Raw genomic sequence first — 18,445 nt, 5'->3', positions numbered from 1 at the left:
TCTTTTACTAATGTGGGTCTGGACATATTTGGCTCTTGGAGCATCTCCGCTCATTGTACCCGAGGACGTGCAGCAAACAGTAAAAGATGGGCGGTACTTTTTACATGCCTAAGTGTACGGGCTGTACACAGGGAGGTGATCAAATCATTGGATACATCAAATTTCAACAATGCACTAGACCATTTCTTTGTAGTGTGTGGTCCTGTGGAGATTATCCCTTCTGACTGTGGTACAAACTTCAAAGGAGCCTGTAGAGTTACACTTCCTTCGAGATGAAACTGGCATCTCCAAGTACTTAAGTGAAGAGGTGTGTATTTGGCTGTTTAACTCACCCAACTTCTCACCCATGGGAGGCGTGTGGGAAAGAATGCTTGGGATTTCCAGATGAACTCTCGATGCCTTGTTCTCACAGATCAGCCCCTCTAATCTCACCTATGAAGTGCTTTCAACCCATGAGGTGTGTGTGTATATATATATATATATACATACACACACGAAGAAGACCAGGAAGATATGTTGGAACTAATGAAAGTAGAGCCTTGTATATCTGAGATAACCAGTCAAAGAAACTCAAAGAGAGACTCTCTGCTTTGGAGTAAAGCTCAATGGCGAGTGAGACGACTACCATTAATAAGTCTTAAACACTACGATGGACAGTGTTTAGAGATTGAAGGCATTATGACCAAACATCTCCATCTTTATCTGGTCTGGTCAAGAGACGTTGCTCCAGAGGTTTTGTGGTTTGTTCAGATCCAGCTTTGCAAACCTAAACTGTGCTGCCATGTTCTTCTTTAACAGGTTTTCTCTGCAATCCTTCTAAACAAGCCGTACTTGTTCAGTCTTTTTCTAATTGGACTGTCATGAACTTTAACATTTAACTTGCTAACTGAAGCCTGGAGAATCTGAGATGTAGTTCTTGGGTTTTTTACAGTTTCTCTCATTATTGCACAGTCTGGCCTTGGGGTGAACTTGCTGGGAACTCCACTCATGGGAAGATTGAATGTTTTCAGCTGGTTAAGACAGCATGATGCAGAAACTCAACCAGCTGAGACCTCAACCTACCACCTCCACCTAATCAGTAGCTGCTGGTATGAACAGGTTGTTGGTGTTACGACCCGACTTAAGGGGTAGGGACGGGCGTAACAAAAAACACGGAGAGGACAGATGGTATTTCAAAATAAAAGCACATTTATTTATAATTCCCGTGGTGAGTGATGGACAACCTGTAAAACAAAAGATGAGCTGGGGTTAGCGGACCTGCAGAAAGAAACAAACCAAAACCTATACCAAACACTCACCGAGTGCACACACAGACACAACCGCAACTCGGTGAGGAAACTAAAACCAAACAAAAACAACAGGCCCATAAACTAAAGTGACCGTCGTCACAACACAATAAAACGCTAACCTAGCTCAGCTCTAACACAAACACAAAGTAAACTTAACTCAACTAAACACTTAAGGCACCCATTGTGGAAAAGGAGGTGGTCGCGACACACACACACCCGGTGCACAACATGAGGGGGAGAGAGACCGAAGCCATTCTGGCATCTCCCCCCTCCAGACCTGCCTCGACTGCAGCCTTTTCAGCCTCAGCTTTCCTTCGGGCTGCAGCCTGACTGGTCCAGAGGGGTGCCAGTCAAAACGGGGCGGGGGCAGAGTCGCTGGCCTTGGCCACTCCGGGCAGCGCTCTGCAGTCCCTAATCAGCACATAAACGGCCACAGCTGCCTGCAACAAGCAGGGGCCGTAACAGTTGGTTAACTGTAACCAACCACTCCCAGTACAAGATGCCATTAAGATGACTTTGTAAAACTGGTTTTGTTGGATTGTTCCTCTTCAAGGGCAGAAAAACAGACAAACTGGTGAGGCTGAAACCTCCTTGCTGAACATATTTTAATTCTGTGTTAGGTTTAACTCTTTAATCCTCACATTTATAAATACATGTTCCTAAAAATCTTCCAATCAATTCTTATAATAACCAAAAATAACCTGATATTTACAAGCTTTGTTTTTCATGTAGTTTACAGATCAAACTGCTACCAGAGCAGGTGGAGGAAGCCTGAAATACAGACTCATACTGCTTCATTTCCAGGAATAAACAAACTCCTCCTTTCTCTTCAGCACAGAGTTCAGCTCTGACAGAGTATTTCCTGGTTCCTACTCTTTCACAGATCTGACAGTTTAGGGATCGGTGTAATCTCTGTGCTGCAAACAGAGAGCTGACAAATCAAACTACTGAAGATCAGTGTGTGAAAGTCAAAGAAGAGAAACTTTGGTTCGGCTTCTGTGATTGTAGGAAGAAGTGAATCTGATGAAACGCTGCTTCGTCTCGATCTGTAAAATATAGCAGCGAAGAAACAAGATGAATTCAGAAAAAATCTCTTGTTCCATCTGTCTGGATCTAATGAAGGTTCCGGTGACTATTCCCTGTGGACACAACTACTGTATGAACTGTATTAAAACCCACTGGGATGAAGAGGATCAGAAGGGAATCTACAGCTGTCCTCAGTGCAGGAAAATGTTCATACCGAGGCCTGTCCTGGAGAAAAACATCATGTTAGCAGAGTTAGTGGAGGAGCTGAAGAAGACTGGACTCCAAGCTGCTCCAGCTGATCACTGCTATGCTGGACCTGAAGATGTGGCCTGTGATGTCTGTACTGGGAGGAAGCTGAAAGCCATCAAGTCCTGTCTGGACTGTCGAGCCTCTTACTGTAACAAACACCTCCAATGTCATGAATCTCCAGCATTTGAAAAACACAAGTTAGTCAATCCCTTCAGGAGCCTGAAACAGAGCATCTGTTCTCGTCATGATGAGGTGATGAAGATTTTCTGTCGTACTGATCAGCAGAGTATCTGTTATCTCTGCTTAATGGATGAACATAAAGGTCATGAAGCAGTTCCAGCTGCAGCAGAAAAAGCTGAGAAGCAGAAGGAGCTGGAGGTGAGTCGACAACAAATCCAGCAGAGAATCCAGGACGGAGAGAAAGATGTGAAGCTGCTTCAACAGGAGGTGGAGGCCATCAATGGCTCCGCTGATAAAGCAGTGGAGGACAGTGAGAAGATCTTCACTGAGCTGATCCGTCTCATCCAGAAAAGAAGCTCTGATGTGAAGCAGAAGATCAGATCCCAGCAGGAAACTGAAGTGAGTCGAGTCAAAGAGCTTCAGGAGAAGCTGGAGCAGGAGATCACTGAGCTGAAGAGGAAAGACGGCGAGCTGGAGCAGCTCTCACACACAGAGGATCACAACCAGTTTCTACACAACTACCCCTCACTGTCAGCACTCAGTGAGTCTACACACTCATCCAGCATCAATATTCGTCCTCTCAGATACTTTGAGGATGTGACAGCAGCTGTGTCAGAGACCAGAGATAAACTACAGGACATCCTGACAGAGAAATGGACAAACATCTCACTGGCAGCCACTGAAGTGGAAGTTTTACTGCCTGAACCAGAACCAAAGAGCAGAGATGGATTCCTAAAATATTCAACAGAAATCACACTGGATCCAAACACAGCAAACACACATCTGTTATTATCTGAGGGAAACAGAAAAGTAACAAAAATGAATCAACAACAGTTTTATTCTAGTCATCCAGACAGATTCACTCACTGGCGTCAGGTCCTGAGCAGAGAGAGTCTGACTGGACGTTGTTACTGGGAGGTGGAGTGGAGAGGAAGAAGAGTTGAAGTAGCAGTCGCCTACAAGAACATCAGCAGATCAGGAACCTCAAATGGATGTGGTTTTGGACGGAACAACAAATCTTGGTCGTTACGTTGTGAAACAGACAGTTACACATTTTATCACAACAAAGTCCAAACTCCAGTCTCAGGTCCTCCTTCCTCCAGAATAGGAGTGTATCTGGACCACAGAGCAGGTATTCTGTCTTTCTACAGAGTCTCTGAAACCATGACTCTCCTCCACACAGTCCAGACCACATTCACTCAGCCGCTCTATGCTGGACTCTGGTTAGGATCAGAAACCACTGCTGAGTTCATTAAATAGAGAAACTACTGCAGCTTCAGGCAGGTTGTGTTTAGACATGATGGATTTTCTTCCTCTTTTCTTTAATTTTCTTCAAAGAGCCGTAACATCTTAAATATTGTAAAGTTTATGAAATGCCTGAAACCCAAACTCAACAAACAAAAGCTATCTGCATATTAACTTTTAACACCAAGAAACGCGTGGAGTTGAACGGTGAAGAAACAAAAACAGAATTTAGTTAAACTTTCAAAAGTGTTTTCTAAAAACTCTTTTAATGAACTTCATGTCAAACCCAAAAGTTTAAAACAAAGAGTTAAAATAAAGAACTGGCCTCACTGCTCCAGTAACTTTGGGGTGGACTGAATGTTAAGATAAAATACATCTTCCTTCATTAAACTGATGTAATTCTTTGACATTTTAATCACTTAATAGAACTTTACATGTTCAGTTATAAAAATTTGATCAATCTAGTTTTTCTCTTTTTGTTATGGATTCATTGATAATTTTTGGCTAAATGAAATGCTGCAGTGATGAGTTTGTCAAATCATCAGAGTTTGAACTGTTTTCTTTTCTTTCAGACATTTTTAAACCTGCTCAAGTATAAAGATTTGTTGGCTTTTCATATTTGATCTGAATTTTTTTTCTCTGTGGCATTTTCTATTAAATTCTATCTAATGATCGTGATGGAAATAATTTCTACATTTTACTAGTTGAAATAAAAATAAAAAATTTGAAAAATAAGCTTTTTTTCTGCAGCTGCTGTAAAGGACACATCTGCTGGATTGGGATTAAAATGTGTTTTAAAAAGGAGCAAACTTAAAGCTGTTAGAATAATGCAGCAGCAAATATTCACACATGTGGATGGGTGAACAAATCCTTTAATAAACAAAGATCCATCGGAGCTGCTGCTCCAGGATTCTTCCTTCTCCTCCAGGACCTCAGCACACCTCTGCAGGTAAAGACAGAGTGATTACCGGTGTTTGTCCACCACCACGTATGATTGAAATATGTTTACATTTTTTTGTAGTAAATCATGAAAGTGTCTTAATATACAGCTAAATATCTAGTTTTGAAACTTTATTTGAATGATAGAATACTAACATGAGCTGTTATTACTGTCTGTCAGCTGTAGTACCATCAGATGAACACTAGATGGCAGCAAAATACAATGTAGCACATAATGAGGTTTCAACACCTGCAATGCACATGACATCCCTTAAATTTGATTTTTTTCTTTCTTTTTCTTTTTCTTTTTCTTTTTTTTTTTTTTTTTTTGGAGAGACTGAAACAGGCTGATTATTCTAAGTCTTATACAGTTTGAAACCAGTGAGTTAGATACATCTTTTAAAATCTCAATGAACAACGTTAGTCAAATAAAAGTAAAAGATGAGACCTGGACAGTTTCCTTTACTTAAACTTCTGACTTGGATAACTGAAAATGTACGAGAGCATAAATAATGGGCAACAATAAGGCATATTATTAATATGAACTAAAGAGGCTTATTTGCTAAACAATTTATGTCAACTCAAAATAGTTAAAGGGACATTGTGTAATATTTTCTGTTGTTTACTGGACAAAATCAATGTCTTTGTGTATATATGTGTTATTATTGGTGTATTATGACCTCTGCTAATGATCTGACACATTCTCGTAAGTGAAGAATTCTAGATTTATTCATGAGGGGTTTAGACCTTACTACTGTAATGGAAAATTATACACATAACCTTTATACTTGTGTGACATTTAGATGAGACATGTAATCTTGCACTTTGTATTGAAACCATGGCCTTATACTTGTACTGAGTAACACGACATGTACCCTGCAGATATTTGGCAGTGAGCTTCTCTTTCTTATCACATTACTGTTATTTTAGCATTTTTATCTGTGTTCTTCAGAAACTCTGTAACTCATCGAGGAGAAGAGAGAAGAAGTGTTAAAAAAACAGTTTGAGCAGGTTCTGAAGACAGTGTACTGAGGACTTGCACCTGCGACCTTGATGCTTTCACGTCATGCGAGTCTATATTAACCCAGCTCATGTGTATCTCTGCAGACCCGTTCAGCCGAAGCTGTTTGACTGTGTGACTCTCATTGCTGATCAGCTCTTAATAAAAATACTTTGTTTTATTCTCACTTAGTGTGTGATCTTTGATAATAAAATTTCCACTACACATTACTCTTTTACCAAAGCCAGAAAAAGATAACAAGATTTTAGAAAACTACCGTCCAATATCTCTTTTAAATTGTGATTATAAATTACTGATGTACATTTACTCTAACAGACTAAAAAAGGGTCTTAAGGATGTTATCTCTGAGACACAAACTGGCTTTATGAGTAAGAGATCCATTCATAATAACATCAGACTGGTGCTAGATTTACTGGAATACAGTGATTGGATTGAAGACAAAGCTTTATTATGTTCCTTGACTTCTACAAAGCCTTTGAAATGCTGGAGCATCAATTTCTCTTCAAAGTCTTGCATACTTATGGATTTGGATAAAATTTCTGTAAAGTAGTAGAGAGTCTCTATAACAATACAACAAGTTCAGTAGCGCTTCCACATGGTACCTCCCCACGATTTACTATTAAGAGAGGTGTAAAACAAGGTTGTAACATTTCTCCATTTCTATTCATTCTAGCAGTTGAGCTTATGGCAATCTTAATTAAAAACTCGGAATTAACCAGGACGCTGGTGGCAGGTAAGTGACGCTAATGCTGTAGGTGACGTAGTTCCGGGGAGACGGCAGATTCAAACTAGGCGCACCCAAACATTTATACTTTCATTCAATTGTATTTTGTGCCAGCCTAATCAAAATATTCTTTAAAGTAGGAAAACAGTGTCTTTAAAAGGTACACTCTGGAGCACAGCGGGGAGGATTTGGCCAGCCTGACAGATTTTATAGATCGTTGTTACGACAGAATCGTCATGGGGAAACCAAACAACACGTCCACCCCCTCCACCTCATCCAAGTCCAAGAGACAGCGAAATGAGGATTCACCTGGAGCTATTTCACCACCGGGGAATGACTCAACAGATGTTCTGATCTCTATAGATAAAAAACTCAGTAGTTTTGATGCGCGTTTGAACCTGGTAGAAATTCTCCACAAGGAGTGAATCACTAGAATTCAGCAAGAAGCAGGTGGAAACCCTGGCTGTAGAAAATGCTGGTCTCAGAGAGTCGGTAAAATCCCTCACCGAGGGCTTGACCCGTCTCTCGGAGGAAAATAAGAAGATGAAGGAAACGGTGATCGATCTGCAGGCGCGGAGCATGAGAGAGAACCTGGTGTTTGCAGGGATTCCAGAGCAGACGGAGGAGGACCCTGAGACCACAGTGAAAAACTTCATCAAAACCCACCTGAAGCTCCCGGAGGAAACGGTGAAAAACATCTCCTTTCACAGAGGCCAATCTGCTCGGCGGGAGGAAACCTATTGTAGCGAAGCTCGTCAGCTTCAAACAGAAGGATCAGGTGAAGAAACAGGGCCGCGAACTGAAGGGAACCAACTTTGGAGTAAACAACCAATATCCGAGAGAGATCCTGGACCGACGAAGAGTCCTGTTTCCCATCAGGAGGAAATTTATCGCTGAAGGCGCTCGCGCTGTCATCGCGGTGGATAAATTATTTATTAATGGACAGCTGTACCGCGACCAGGACATCACTCCGTGGCTCTACTGACTTGGTATGTGCTTTAATTTTCCTGTTTTCTCAGTAGATCATGTTATATCCTTAAAACTGCCATAAAAGATAATTTAGTTAACAGTAAATCCACTGCCCGTCTCCACTAAAATAATGCTGTTTGGTAATAATGCAAACAACACGCCGTTATCAATAACAATAGACAGAGTGGAAATTGAGAGAGTGCATGAAATAAAATTTTTAGGAGTAATCATAGATGATAAACTTAACTGGAAATCACATATAAAACACGTACAAACGAAAGTCTCAAGAAGCATTGCAATAATAAGTAAAGCTAAGAACGTCCTGGATCAGAAATCACTCCGTACTCTTTACTGTTCCCTCGTCTTACCATACTTACAATACTGAGATTTGGGGAAACAACTACAAAACATCATTACAGCCACAGACCATCATTCAAAAAAGAGCAATACGGATAATTCATAATGTTGGTTTTCGGGAACACACAAACCCATTATTCATTCAGTCAAAATTACTAAAATTTACGGATATTGTGGAATATCAAACAATCCAAATAATGTTCAAAGCTAAAAATAATCTATTACCAAGAAATATCCAGAATTTTTTTACTGTTCATGAGGGAAATTATATTTTAAGGGGGAAGATTAATTTTAATATCCCCTTAATTTCGAACAATCAGGAAAGGTTTTTGTGTTTCCATCATCGGAGTAAGACTATGGAACAGGATTACTATGGATTTGAAGCAGTGTCCAACCATGAAACAATTTAAATTGAAATACAAGGACACTATTTTTCAGAGGTATAGGGATGACGAAAGTGTTAAATAGTACTATTATGAGGATCTTGTGCTTGTGGATCTTGTGCTTTACTGGTCACTTTAACTTGGCACGGATACGGGTATCTATGACTTGTGTATGTAAGGGTGTATGTATGGGTATGTTTACATTGAATATGTATGTAGTATGGGTATATAAAAATGAAAGTCTTTAAGTTGTCATTTAACTAATATCAGGTTATCTTCTAGGCAGGTCTAAATCAGGAGGTTATCAGGTTTATTTATTATTTAAGGAGAAGGGGTGGGAGTTCATAAGTTATACTTCTTCCCACTCCCTTTCGAATATGTAATTGTACTTTTTTGTATTGTATTAAATTTTGTCTTTTGTTTTATTTTGTTTTCATGCTTATTCGAAATAAATTCAATTCAATCAATTTTCAAAATAAATTCAATTCACTACACTGTTCTCAGCACAGATGCGTTTTTTAAATTACTTTTTTCCTTTGGCACTGTCGCTCTTTTCACTTTTACACTTCTTCTCTCCGACCCTTTAACGGTTAACGGTAACACTTGTCATTATATTATATACACATCAGCGCTTTTCATGATTCACAGGAACACACACAGAACAGCACAAGCACACATACATCTCTGTCACAACCAGCTGGCACATACACATGCACAGAGAAGCAGTGGGATGCACGCACACACTCTTCAGTAATATGCATATAGCCCTCATTTCTGTGGTTGGTTCATGAACGAACTCACATTTGTGACTTGGAATGTGCGTGGAGCTGGCACAAGGGAAAAGAGGTTAAAAATTTTTAATCGTTTGCAAGAAATGAAAGCAGATATAATATTACTCCAAGAGACTCATTTATCAAACTCAACAATAGATCTTCTCTCAACAACCCAGTTTCCACACGTGTATTCAGCTTGTTATAATTCTAGGCAGAGAGGAGTAGCAACTCTTATTAATAGAAGGTTAAATTTTGATATAGATAATACAATCATAGATCCAGAAGGCAGATTTATAATAGTTACATTATCTATTAAAAATATTAAGTTATGTATCGCAAATATATATGGTCCAAATGTAGATGATCCCTCCTTCTTTCACTCCCTCTTCGCCTCACTCTATGGTCACTCAGATAACACACTAATTATAGGAGGTGATTTTAACATTATACTGGACAAACATAGTACCACAGGAGCTCATCGAGTCTGGAAATCCTCAGAAACTGTGAAACAGTACATGAAGGATTTTGGTCTCAGTGATGCTTGGCGCTCTCACCATCCCACACTAAGAGAATACACTTTCTTCTCTTCAGTTCACCATTCCTATTCTAGATTAGATTATTTCTTAACTAGCAGCTCGCTGATGAATGACATGTCAGAAATCAAGATCCATCCTATTAGCATTAGTGATCACGCACCAGTATCATTCACTCTGAGAAGTAAGAGCAATAAACCAGCAACTAGAAACTGGAGATTTAATACGTCACTACTTAAAGATCCTGAGTTTATCAGCTACTTCAAAAGAGAATGGTCCTTATATCTAGAAAATAACGACTTGCCAGAAACTTCAGCGTGTGTTCTTTGGGAAACAGGAAAAGCAGTAATGAGAGGGAAAATAATTTCCTTCTCTTCTCATAAGAAAAAGAAGGAAACTTTGAGAATTTCAGAGTTAGAACTCAGAATTAAATCCTTAGAGGACGCTTACCGTGTCTCCCCAGAAGAACACACACTAAATGCTATAAGGAAAGCTAAACTTGAATTTAATGAAATAATAGATAAAAAGACGCAGTTCTTGGTGCAAAGACTTCGCTTGGAGAATTTTGAGCATGGCAACAAATCTGGAAGGTTCCTGGCTAATCAGTTAAAAACAAATAAGGAGAAAACAACCATCTCCTCTGTCAGAGATCCAGAAGGAAACATCAGCCACGACCCTGACAAGATAAATAACACTTTCAAAGAATTCTATAAAACATTATATACATCACAACTAACTACAACAGATGACAATATTGATACATTTCTTAGTAATATCAATCTTCCGCAATTAAAACATGAAAATAAAATGGTCTTGGATTCCCCCCTTTCAGTCGGCAAACTCCAAGAAGCTCTCCAGCATATGCCCAACAATAAAGCTCCAGGTCCAGATGGTTACCCAGCAGAATTCTACAAAGAATTCTGAAAAATGCTGGCACCCACTTTTTACAATATAATATTAGAAATAAAGGAAAAACAAAAAATACCTTCAAATATGAACCTAGCCAATATTACTCTACTATTAAAACCAGGTAAAGACCCGACACTTCCATCCAGTTACCGTCCAATTTCATTAATAAATGTAGATCTCAAAATAATTAGCAAAGCTTTGGCCAGAAGAATAGAAAAAATAACCCCTCTAATAATACATCCTGACCAAACAGGCTTCATTAAAGGTAGACATTCCTCTACTAACATGCGTAGATTAATTAACATCATAGATTATTCTACTCTACATAATCTGGAATCCACAGTAATTTCTTTAGACGCAGAAAAAGCATTTGACCGAGTAAACTGGAAATTTTTATTTGCAACGTTAAACAAATTTGGGTTTGGGTCATCTTTCATAGATTGGATAAAAATATTATATAACAACCCAAATGCATGTGTAAAGACCAATGATCAAACCTCTCCAAGCTTCTGTTTGCAGAGAGGCACCAGACAGGGCTGCCCGCTTTCTCCATCACTCTTTGCTATTTTTATTGAACCCCTAGCTGCTGCCATAAGACAAAATAAAGAGATTAAAGGAATCCATGCCAAAAATATAGAACACAAGATAAGTCTTTATGCTGATGACGTATTACTTTTTCTCCAGAACTCACCGACATCTCTCCCCCAGACAATCACACTTATTAACACATTCTCATCAATATCTGACTACTCTATTAACTGGTCTAAGACTATTATTATGCCCATCAACTGTGACCTACAAAACATACCCAATACTACAATACAGTCTGGAAACATTAGATATCTAGGCAAAAACATTTCCCCCAGGTTATCAGAACTAACAAAGCTAAATTATGTCCAGCTACTTAAAGCAATAGAGGATGATCTCTCACGGTGGAGGCGCTTACCCATATCACTCATGGGGAGGGTTGCCACAGTTAAAATGATGGTTCTATCTAAAGTAAACTACCTGTTTTCAATTATACCCACTAAACCATCCTCCAGTTGGTTTAAGTCACTGGACTCACATATATCAAAATTTTTATGGAAAAATAAGCCATCCCGTATCAGTCTAAAAACTTTACAACAGACTAAAGATAGAGGCGGATTGGAGCTACCCATCTTTAATCATGTTTTCTTAGCTAACAAGCTGCAGTATATCTCCAAATGGCTTAAACCTAGCAGTCTGGATGAAACATGGTTAGATGTAGAGCAAGCATTGTGTGAGGATCTGTTTATCTCTGACCTGCCATTCATCAGCTCAACCATCAAAACACATAAGTGTTTTAAAAGCATCAATATCAGTTCCTCCTTAGTGGCTTGGTGGGATTTTCTAAAAATAACCAAATCCTCACTTTTTCCATGTAAGTTTACACCCCTCTGGAACAACCCTGACATCCTGCAAAACAAAAAGCTTATCAATTTTACTCAATGGAAAAATAAAGGAATAAAACAGTTAGAACATATAATAGAAAATGGAAACTTCTTATCATTTAATATTCTCACTTCACAATATGGAATCAGTAGCAAAACATTTTTAGAATATCACCAGCTTAAATCTATTATATGTAAAAAAAAATATACCATTAATCAATTAAACTTACAGCTACCTATTAGGGTGGCAGAATTCAGGAATCTCAATGCCCCAAAGCTATTATCAAAAACATATAGACTATTATCTAAACTAGAAGACTCAATCTTTCTTCCAACTTCAAAATGGGAGGGTGACTTATCCAGTAACTTTAATAAAGATAAATGGTCACAAATATGTTTAAGCACCTTTAAAATGACTAAAAATTCAAATATGCAACTAATACAATTCAAAATTCTGCATAGAACTCATTATACAGGACAAAGGATGTTCAGGATGGGTCTGTCACAATCAAACATCTGCACACACTGCAATGAAAACACACCAGACAACTACCTCCATGCCTTGTGGTCCTGCACACCTGTCCACAGGTTCTGGCTTCAGGTATGTGTGGACATGTCAACATGGTTTAAATGTAATATTCCTACAATCCCTGCACTATGTCTACTAGGTGACTTGGGTGACATTAATATGGCAATTAACTCTGCACACATGATACGCACAGCATTATGCAAAGAAAACTATCCTTGTGAACTGGAAAAACAAAAATAATCTGTGTATTCAGCAGTTTAGGAATCTCTTAGTTGACCACATCAGTAGTGAGACAATGTCTGCCTCCTCAAAGAACTATTTGGCTGAATCTCATTCCTTCTGGTCCCCTGTGCTTAGTTCCATCACTTAGTGTAGGTGGTGGAGGACTGTGACATCGTTGCTATGGGGGTTTGAGAAATGGCCGGGAGTGACTGGTGGTTGCGGGTTCTTTGTGGTTGCCCGTGGTGTGGGACCAGGCTGCTCTGCGGTGGGGGTGGCTCTGGGTCTGGCCCCGTTGGGGGCTGTGGGGGCCAGCGGTTGGAGTCGCCTCGTGGTGGGGGGTGAGGCCACTGGTGGTGCCTAGGTTGGTGGGCGTCAGTCCTGGGCCGGGCGGCCGGGCTATTCCGGGACGGGCTGGGCGGGGGTTCTGGGCTCTGGTACCCGGGGGTGGTCCTCCTCCCTCCGGGGTGGTGGGCTCCGTATTTGCCTGGGGTCTGGGCCTGCCAGGATGTGCTGCTGTGGTGTGGGTTGGTGCATGCCCTGGTGTCTGGTTGACACCCTGGGACCCAGGGTATGACCCGGGGGCAGGGGGGGTATAGGGGTTTGAAGGAGGGCTGAGTGGGATTCGGGGGATTATAGGGGGAGGTGCTGGGGTGTGAGACAGGGATGCTTGTATGCTGTGTGTGTGTGTCGTGTGTACTTTGGATGTTTGTGTGAATGGGGGGGTATGTTTGTGTGCGTGCTTATGCATGTGTTAGGATGAGTGGGGGTGTGTCTGGGGAGTGAGAGTGGGAGGGTTGGATGCTATTTGAGTGTTTATATTTTTTGGGTGGGGCTGAGAGGGCATATATGAGTGGGAGTGTGCAAGGAAATAGGTGTGTGCGTGTGTTTCTGTGTGTGGTTGGGGCGGGGTTAACTGCACTTGTGGGGGGGGGGGGAGCTGGGCAGGCCTGGGCCGTGGGTCTGCCACTGTCCCCATCCTCTCATTCTCCGTTAGGGGTGTGGGAGGGTGGGTATTTTCTGGGGTGGGTGACGGCTCACTGGCTGCGGTCCCTGAGTGGCCCGGTCAAGGGGGGGGGGGGGGGGGTCTCTCCTGGCCTGTCTTGCCCTGGGGGGCCTCCTGGGGAGCAGGGTGCCTAATTCCACTAAAGGCTCATCATCCAGAGGGAAGTTTGCATCCCCGGACCCCTCTTCCTTCCCGCTCTCTCTGTCTCACACACACACACGTAGGGAGTTGGGAGGCGTGGATCCATGCGGATGCACCCCGGGGCTACTCGCCTCTCAGTTTTAATTGCACCGAGACACCAAAACACAAGAAACACAACACACAAACAACACCTGGGGGGCATGGCATGCGGTGCATGGTGGGCTGGGCCACTTAGGTGGTCAAGCGGGGGTGCTTGGGGCTCGCTGTCCGCTGGTCCACCTGGGGTGTCCCCCACGGGGCATGGTGGGTGGGTTGTGTGTGGCGTGACTGTGTGGTGGTGAGTGATTGTGGGTGCGGCAAGTTGGAGGGTGTGAGTGTGGGGTTATATGGGGTGCATATTGAAGTAGGTGGGGAGTGGGGGGATGGGGCCAATAACACCCTGGTTCCCGGGGTGTGTGGCTGGAACATCGGGGTGTGTGCTGGCCTATGCCGGGTGGCTGTCTGGGGGGGCCTGGTCCTCCTAGGCATGTTGCGGGCCCTCTGCCTTTGGGGGGTGGGGCGGCCGCCTCGGGGCTCCTGGGGCCCTGGGCCCTTCGCTTGGGCTGCCCTGGGTGGCCGGTCCCTGGCGGGGCCGGCGGCTGCTGATCTTGGCCCACTGGGGCCTGTGCCCCGGGACCGTGGGGGGTTCTTGCTGGGGCTCTTCTCTGCCGCCCTTCGGGTGGGGCTGGAGTCGTCTTTGTGGTGGGCTGGCTTGGGTTGGTGCTCCGGGTCTGCTGCTGAGGGCCTGGCCCAGGCCCTGGTCTGCCTCTGGCCTCCGTGGAGGAGAGGTCGCATTTGCATGATCTCACTCACCACTCTTCATCACTGATCACTCCTTGTTTCTCATGCTCTGCATGCTGACACAATCACTGAGTTGTCTAGTGGGTTTTTCATACTAAGCGATAATTATAAAATTTATTTATTTTTTTTTGTATTTTTTCTGTGAGTTAGTATCTGGTCGCTGTTATGTCTTTTTGATTTGGTTATTATTTAAAAACTCTTAATGACTGGCAGCCCTGTGTGTGTTTCTGCTTTTGTAAAAGTTGTAGGAAATTTTCTGGTGTGTTCGTGTACAGGTGTAACAGTTTGTTGTCTGGTGATGGTGTGGATTGAAGGGTCGTTTCCTTCTGTCTGTGATCTTTTTGTCTCCTTTCTTCTTTTCCTTTTGCTCTTTTTGCTATTTTCCATCTTTTTCTCTCCCCTCCGGTCAGGTCCAGCAAGATTACATAGATTCCGTGATTCAAAGTAAATGAATAACTTAATTAATCAGATTATCAAGAGGAGCGTTACCCATAGGCCTCCCCTTGGCAGAGCAAATTTGTTCAGCACGATACAGCAACCAGGTTATCATTTTGTTTGCTATGATGCTGGACAGGACATGTAAAAAAAAAAAAAAGGAATTACAAAAATTAAAGGTATTTGATGAACAAATTATAATTAGTCAACTTGCTGATGACACAAGTATTTTTCTAAAAAACTTGGAACAAATCCCCTGCGTTCTTAATTTAATCGACACATTTTCCAAAGCATCAGGATTAAAACTAAACCTTCAAAAATGTGAACCAATGACAAAACATGATACAGAAATTACAGAAGCTTATGAAATACCAGTAAAATCCTCAGTCAAATATCTTGGAATCTATATAACTAAAGATATCAAGACAAGAGAAAATCTTAATATAGAAAATAAAATCAAAACCTGCAAATCTCAGTAAAATAAATGGCTTCAGAGAGACCTGACACTCTTCGGCAGAACCTACTAAGCCAAAATGGAGTCACTGGCAAGATGTATTTACCGTCCTTACTCAATGGCCATACCAAAGAAATATATTAAAAAGCTATAAATCAGATAAACTTCAACTTTATCTGGAAAAATCGAGCCCATTATATAAAGAAATCAGAAAAGGTAAAGAACTTTAAGGATGGGGGGTTACAAGCAATTGACTTTGAATGCTTAAATGCAGTCCTAAAAATAAAGTGGTTGAAATCATTTTTGTTAAATCAAAACAGGATTTGGTATTGTCTCCCCAAAGGTTTGTTCCAAAAGATGGGAGGTATTGACTATGTCCTCAAATGTGTCTTTTGTGTGGATAAACTTCTGGTGAAACTATCCTCATTTCACAAGCAGGCACTGCTATGCTGAAAAACTCATGTACACACACAACTTTTCTCCTCATCGATCCCCTTTATGGAACAATAGATATGTTCTGCACAGAAATAGATCTCTGTTTTTGGTCCACTGGATGGAAGAAAATGTTTGGTCTGTAAGACATTTATTGAATGACCATGGTGATTGGCTCTCACATGAAAACTTTTGCATGAAGTACAACATGGACTGCACACGTGCTCAATTTGACAAAGTTATAAAAGCCATTCCTTCTTCAGTCAAGATGCTTGTTCAAAATATGAACATTCAAATCCCGGAACTTTGACTACCTGCATTTCAATTACATGGAGCTGATTTCTTAGATAAAAGTAACTCCAACAAACTAACTCGTCGGTACATAACGGATCAACTTTTCCCCACCCGACCGAAGAAAAATTCCATTATTCAAATATTTTCTGACTCGAGGTTAAAAAATGGAGAACAACTTATCTCACCTATCCGTTAAGCCCTAAGGCTAAAGAAGTTCACTTTAGGATCCTCAACAATATTTTTCCATCCAGAGAACTTTTAAGGAAGAGATTTAACATGAAAAATAATACATGTACGTTTTGTAACAATGATACTGAAACAACAGAGCACATTTTCTTTTACTGTGTACAATCTGAAACATCCTGGAAAAGCCTGCAAGATCAACAAAACTCTTACTTCCACAACCCCCGACAAGAGAAAACATCTTTTACGCTGCTACTCTTAAAGACAAAAGGAGTGATCTTGTACTTAATAACTTGCTGATTCTTGCCAAATTCTTCATCCACACATGTAAATGGGGAAATAGAAATCCCACTTTCTCACTCTTTAAAAGATACCTTGTGGACAACCACTGAAGTGCCTTAAGGCTGGTAAAAAACAAACATAGCAAACAACTCCTTCATGCCTATGAAGACCTAAAGATTTTTTTTTAAGCTGATACCCTACATATACCCGCCCCACTTCCACTTCCTTTTTTTTTTCTTTTTTTATTTATTTAGTTTTTTCTTTCTTCTTACTGTGTTTTTTGTATTCTCCTATGAATGTGCCTTGCAATGTATGACTTGTTGTTTTTGTATTCAAACATTTTGTTATGTAAAGATGTTCCAGTGTAATAAAAAAAAAAAGAGTTGCGACAGACTCTCGTGTACAAAAAATGGCAGCACACTTCCGGGTTACTGGGGACCCTCAATAGTTCCAAACACCACATCAGCCTGCTTTCATCGCCAATGCATTTCATTAATTTTCAGAGGGAAATCGATGCAATATCAGTCTCATAAGTAACGAAAATGTATGTACATTCTGTTGGACGAACATATTTGCGTCTGTTAAATGTGATAAAATTTTGTTTAAATGTATTTTGTCTTTGTATGTTATAGATATTGTGCTTTTACACCATGGCCCCCCAGCTTTGTTGTTTTAGTTAAAATAAGTGTGGTCACAGTCTTTTATTATTTATTTAAGTGTACTGATCAAGCGCATTGTTATTCATAGATTCATAGAATTTGATGTTTAATAAGACGTAGGTTAGTGGAAAAGTATTACCACTGTGTTCTCATATTGCTGGTTATGTTTAGCCCGGTGCCCAGAGATGACATTTCGGGGTCCTGTGTTATATTTTAAGGTGAACAGTTTTTTCATGTACTGGGGATTTTAACGCGTAGTAGCAGGGAAAGCTCTGGAGTTTGTAATGCTTTTCATGAATTCTCTATTACATATAATAGAAAATCACAGAGGACCTGTTACGTAATTATCCAGAGTCTACTGACATTTATCCATCAAATTTTATTTAAACTGTTCAAATATTTATTAAAACTGCCTTGTCCCCCTTTTGCTTTCCATGTTTCACGCACTAATAACTGAGTAGTAATCACCTAAATTTGATTCCTAATTGACTTATATTTCACCAATTCCCTGTGCATCTCTATTCACTGTTGAAACCGCTGACGAATATTTGACTTTGACCGACCTTTCAGGCTCACGTCCTGTTGCTTCCTCTCTTGGATCTTTAAAGACCGGTGAGACTCCAGTCGCGAAGTGATGGGCTAACCTTTCCACCTCGATTCTTGTGGCTCGAGAATAAGCAATTTTACCCCTTTAGAGTTCCTGATTATTATCGTCCGCTCATGCGGAGATAGACCTGAGGAGTTATTCAGGTAGATAAGCCAACCTTTGGGTCTAGGAGTATGAAGTTACCGTACTATCGTCCTAACAGGATCACTACCTGGTATCGAAGTAATAACCTAGCGAATTCTTATGTCTCTTCGGGCATTGGGGAATCTGGGGCTTACCTGCTCGTTGTGTTACCTGCTCGTTGTGTTGTCCTCTCCACTCTTCAGTGGATGTGGACAAATATAAGAGAAATAAG

General features: G+C 40.9%; 3 protein-coding genes across 4 annotated transcripts in view; 1 reads left to right on the top strand and 2 right to left on the bottom strand.

The window, feature by feature from the left end:
• LOC121639776 overlaps positions 1–18,445 on the bottom strand; it is a 565,698-nt gene that overhangs the window by 272,905 nt on the left and 274,348 nt on the right. The gene's annotated exons all lie outside the window — the stretch shown is intronic.
• The window catches only part of LOC121639814, an 882,884-nt gene that overhangs the window by 610,331 nt on the left and 254,108 nt on the right, over positions 1–18,445 (bottom strand). The gene's annotated exons all lie outside the window — the stretch shown is intronic.
• On the top strand, positions 2,257–6,072 carry LOC121639754 (tripartite motif-containing protein 16-like). Its single transcript, XM_041985221.1, has one exon. The coding sequence runs from the start codon at positions 2,364–2,366 to the stop codon at positions 4,002–4,004; it is 1,641 nt and encodes a 546-aa protein (XP_041841155.1). The 5' UTR covers positions 2,257–2,363; the 3' UTR covers positions 4,005–6,072.

This window comes from Melanotaenia boesemani, chromosome 5, assembly GCF_017639745.1.
Source record: "Melanotaenia boesemani isolate fMelBoe1 chromosome 5, fMelBoe1.pri, whole genome shotgun sequence".
Taxonomy (NCBI): domain Eukaryota; kingdom Metazoa; phylum Chordata; class Actinopteri; order Atheriniformes; family Melanotaeniidae; genus Melanotaenia; species Melanotaenia boesemani.
This window is presented reverse-complemented; position numbering and strand designations above follow the sequence as displayed.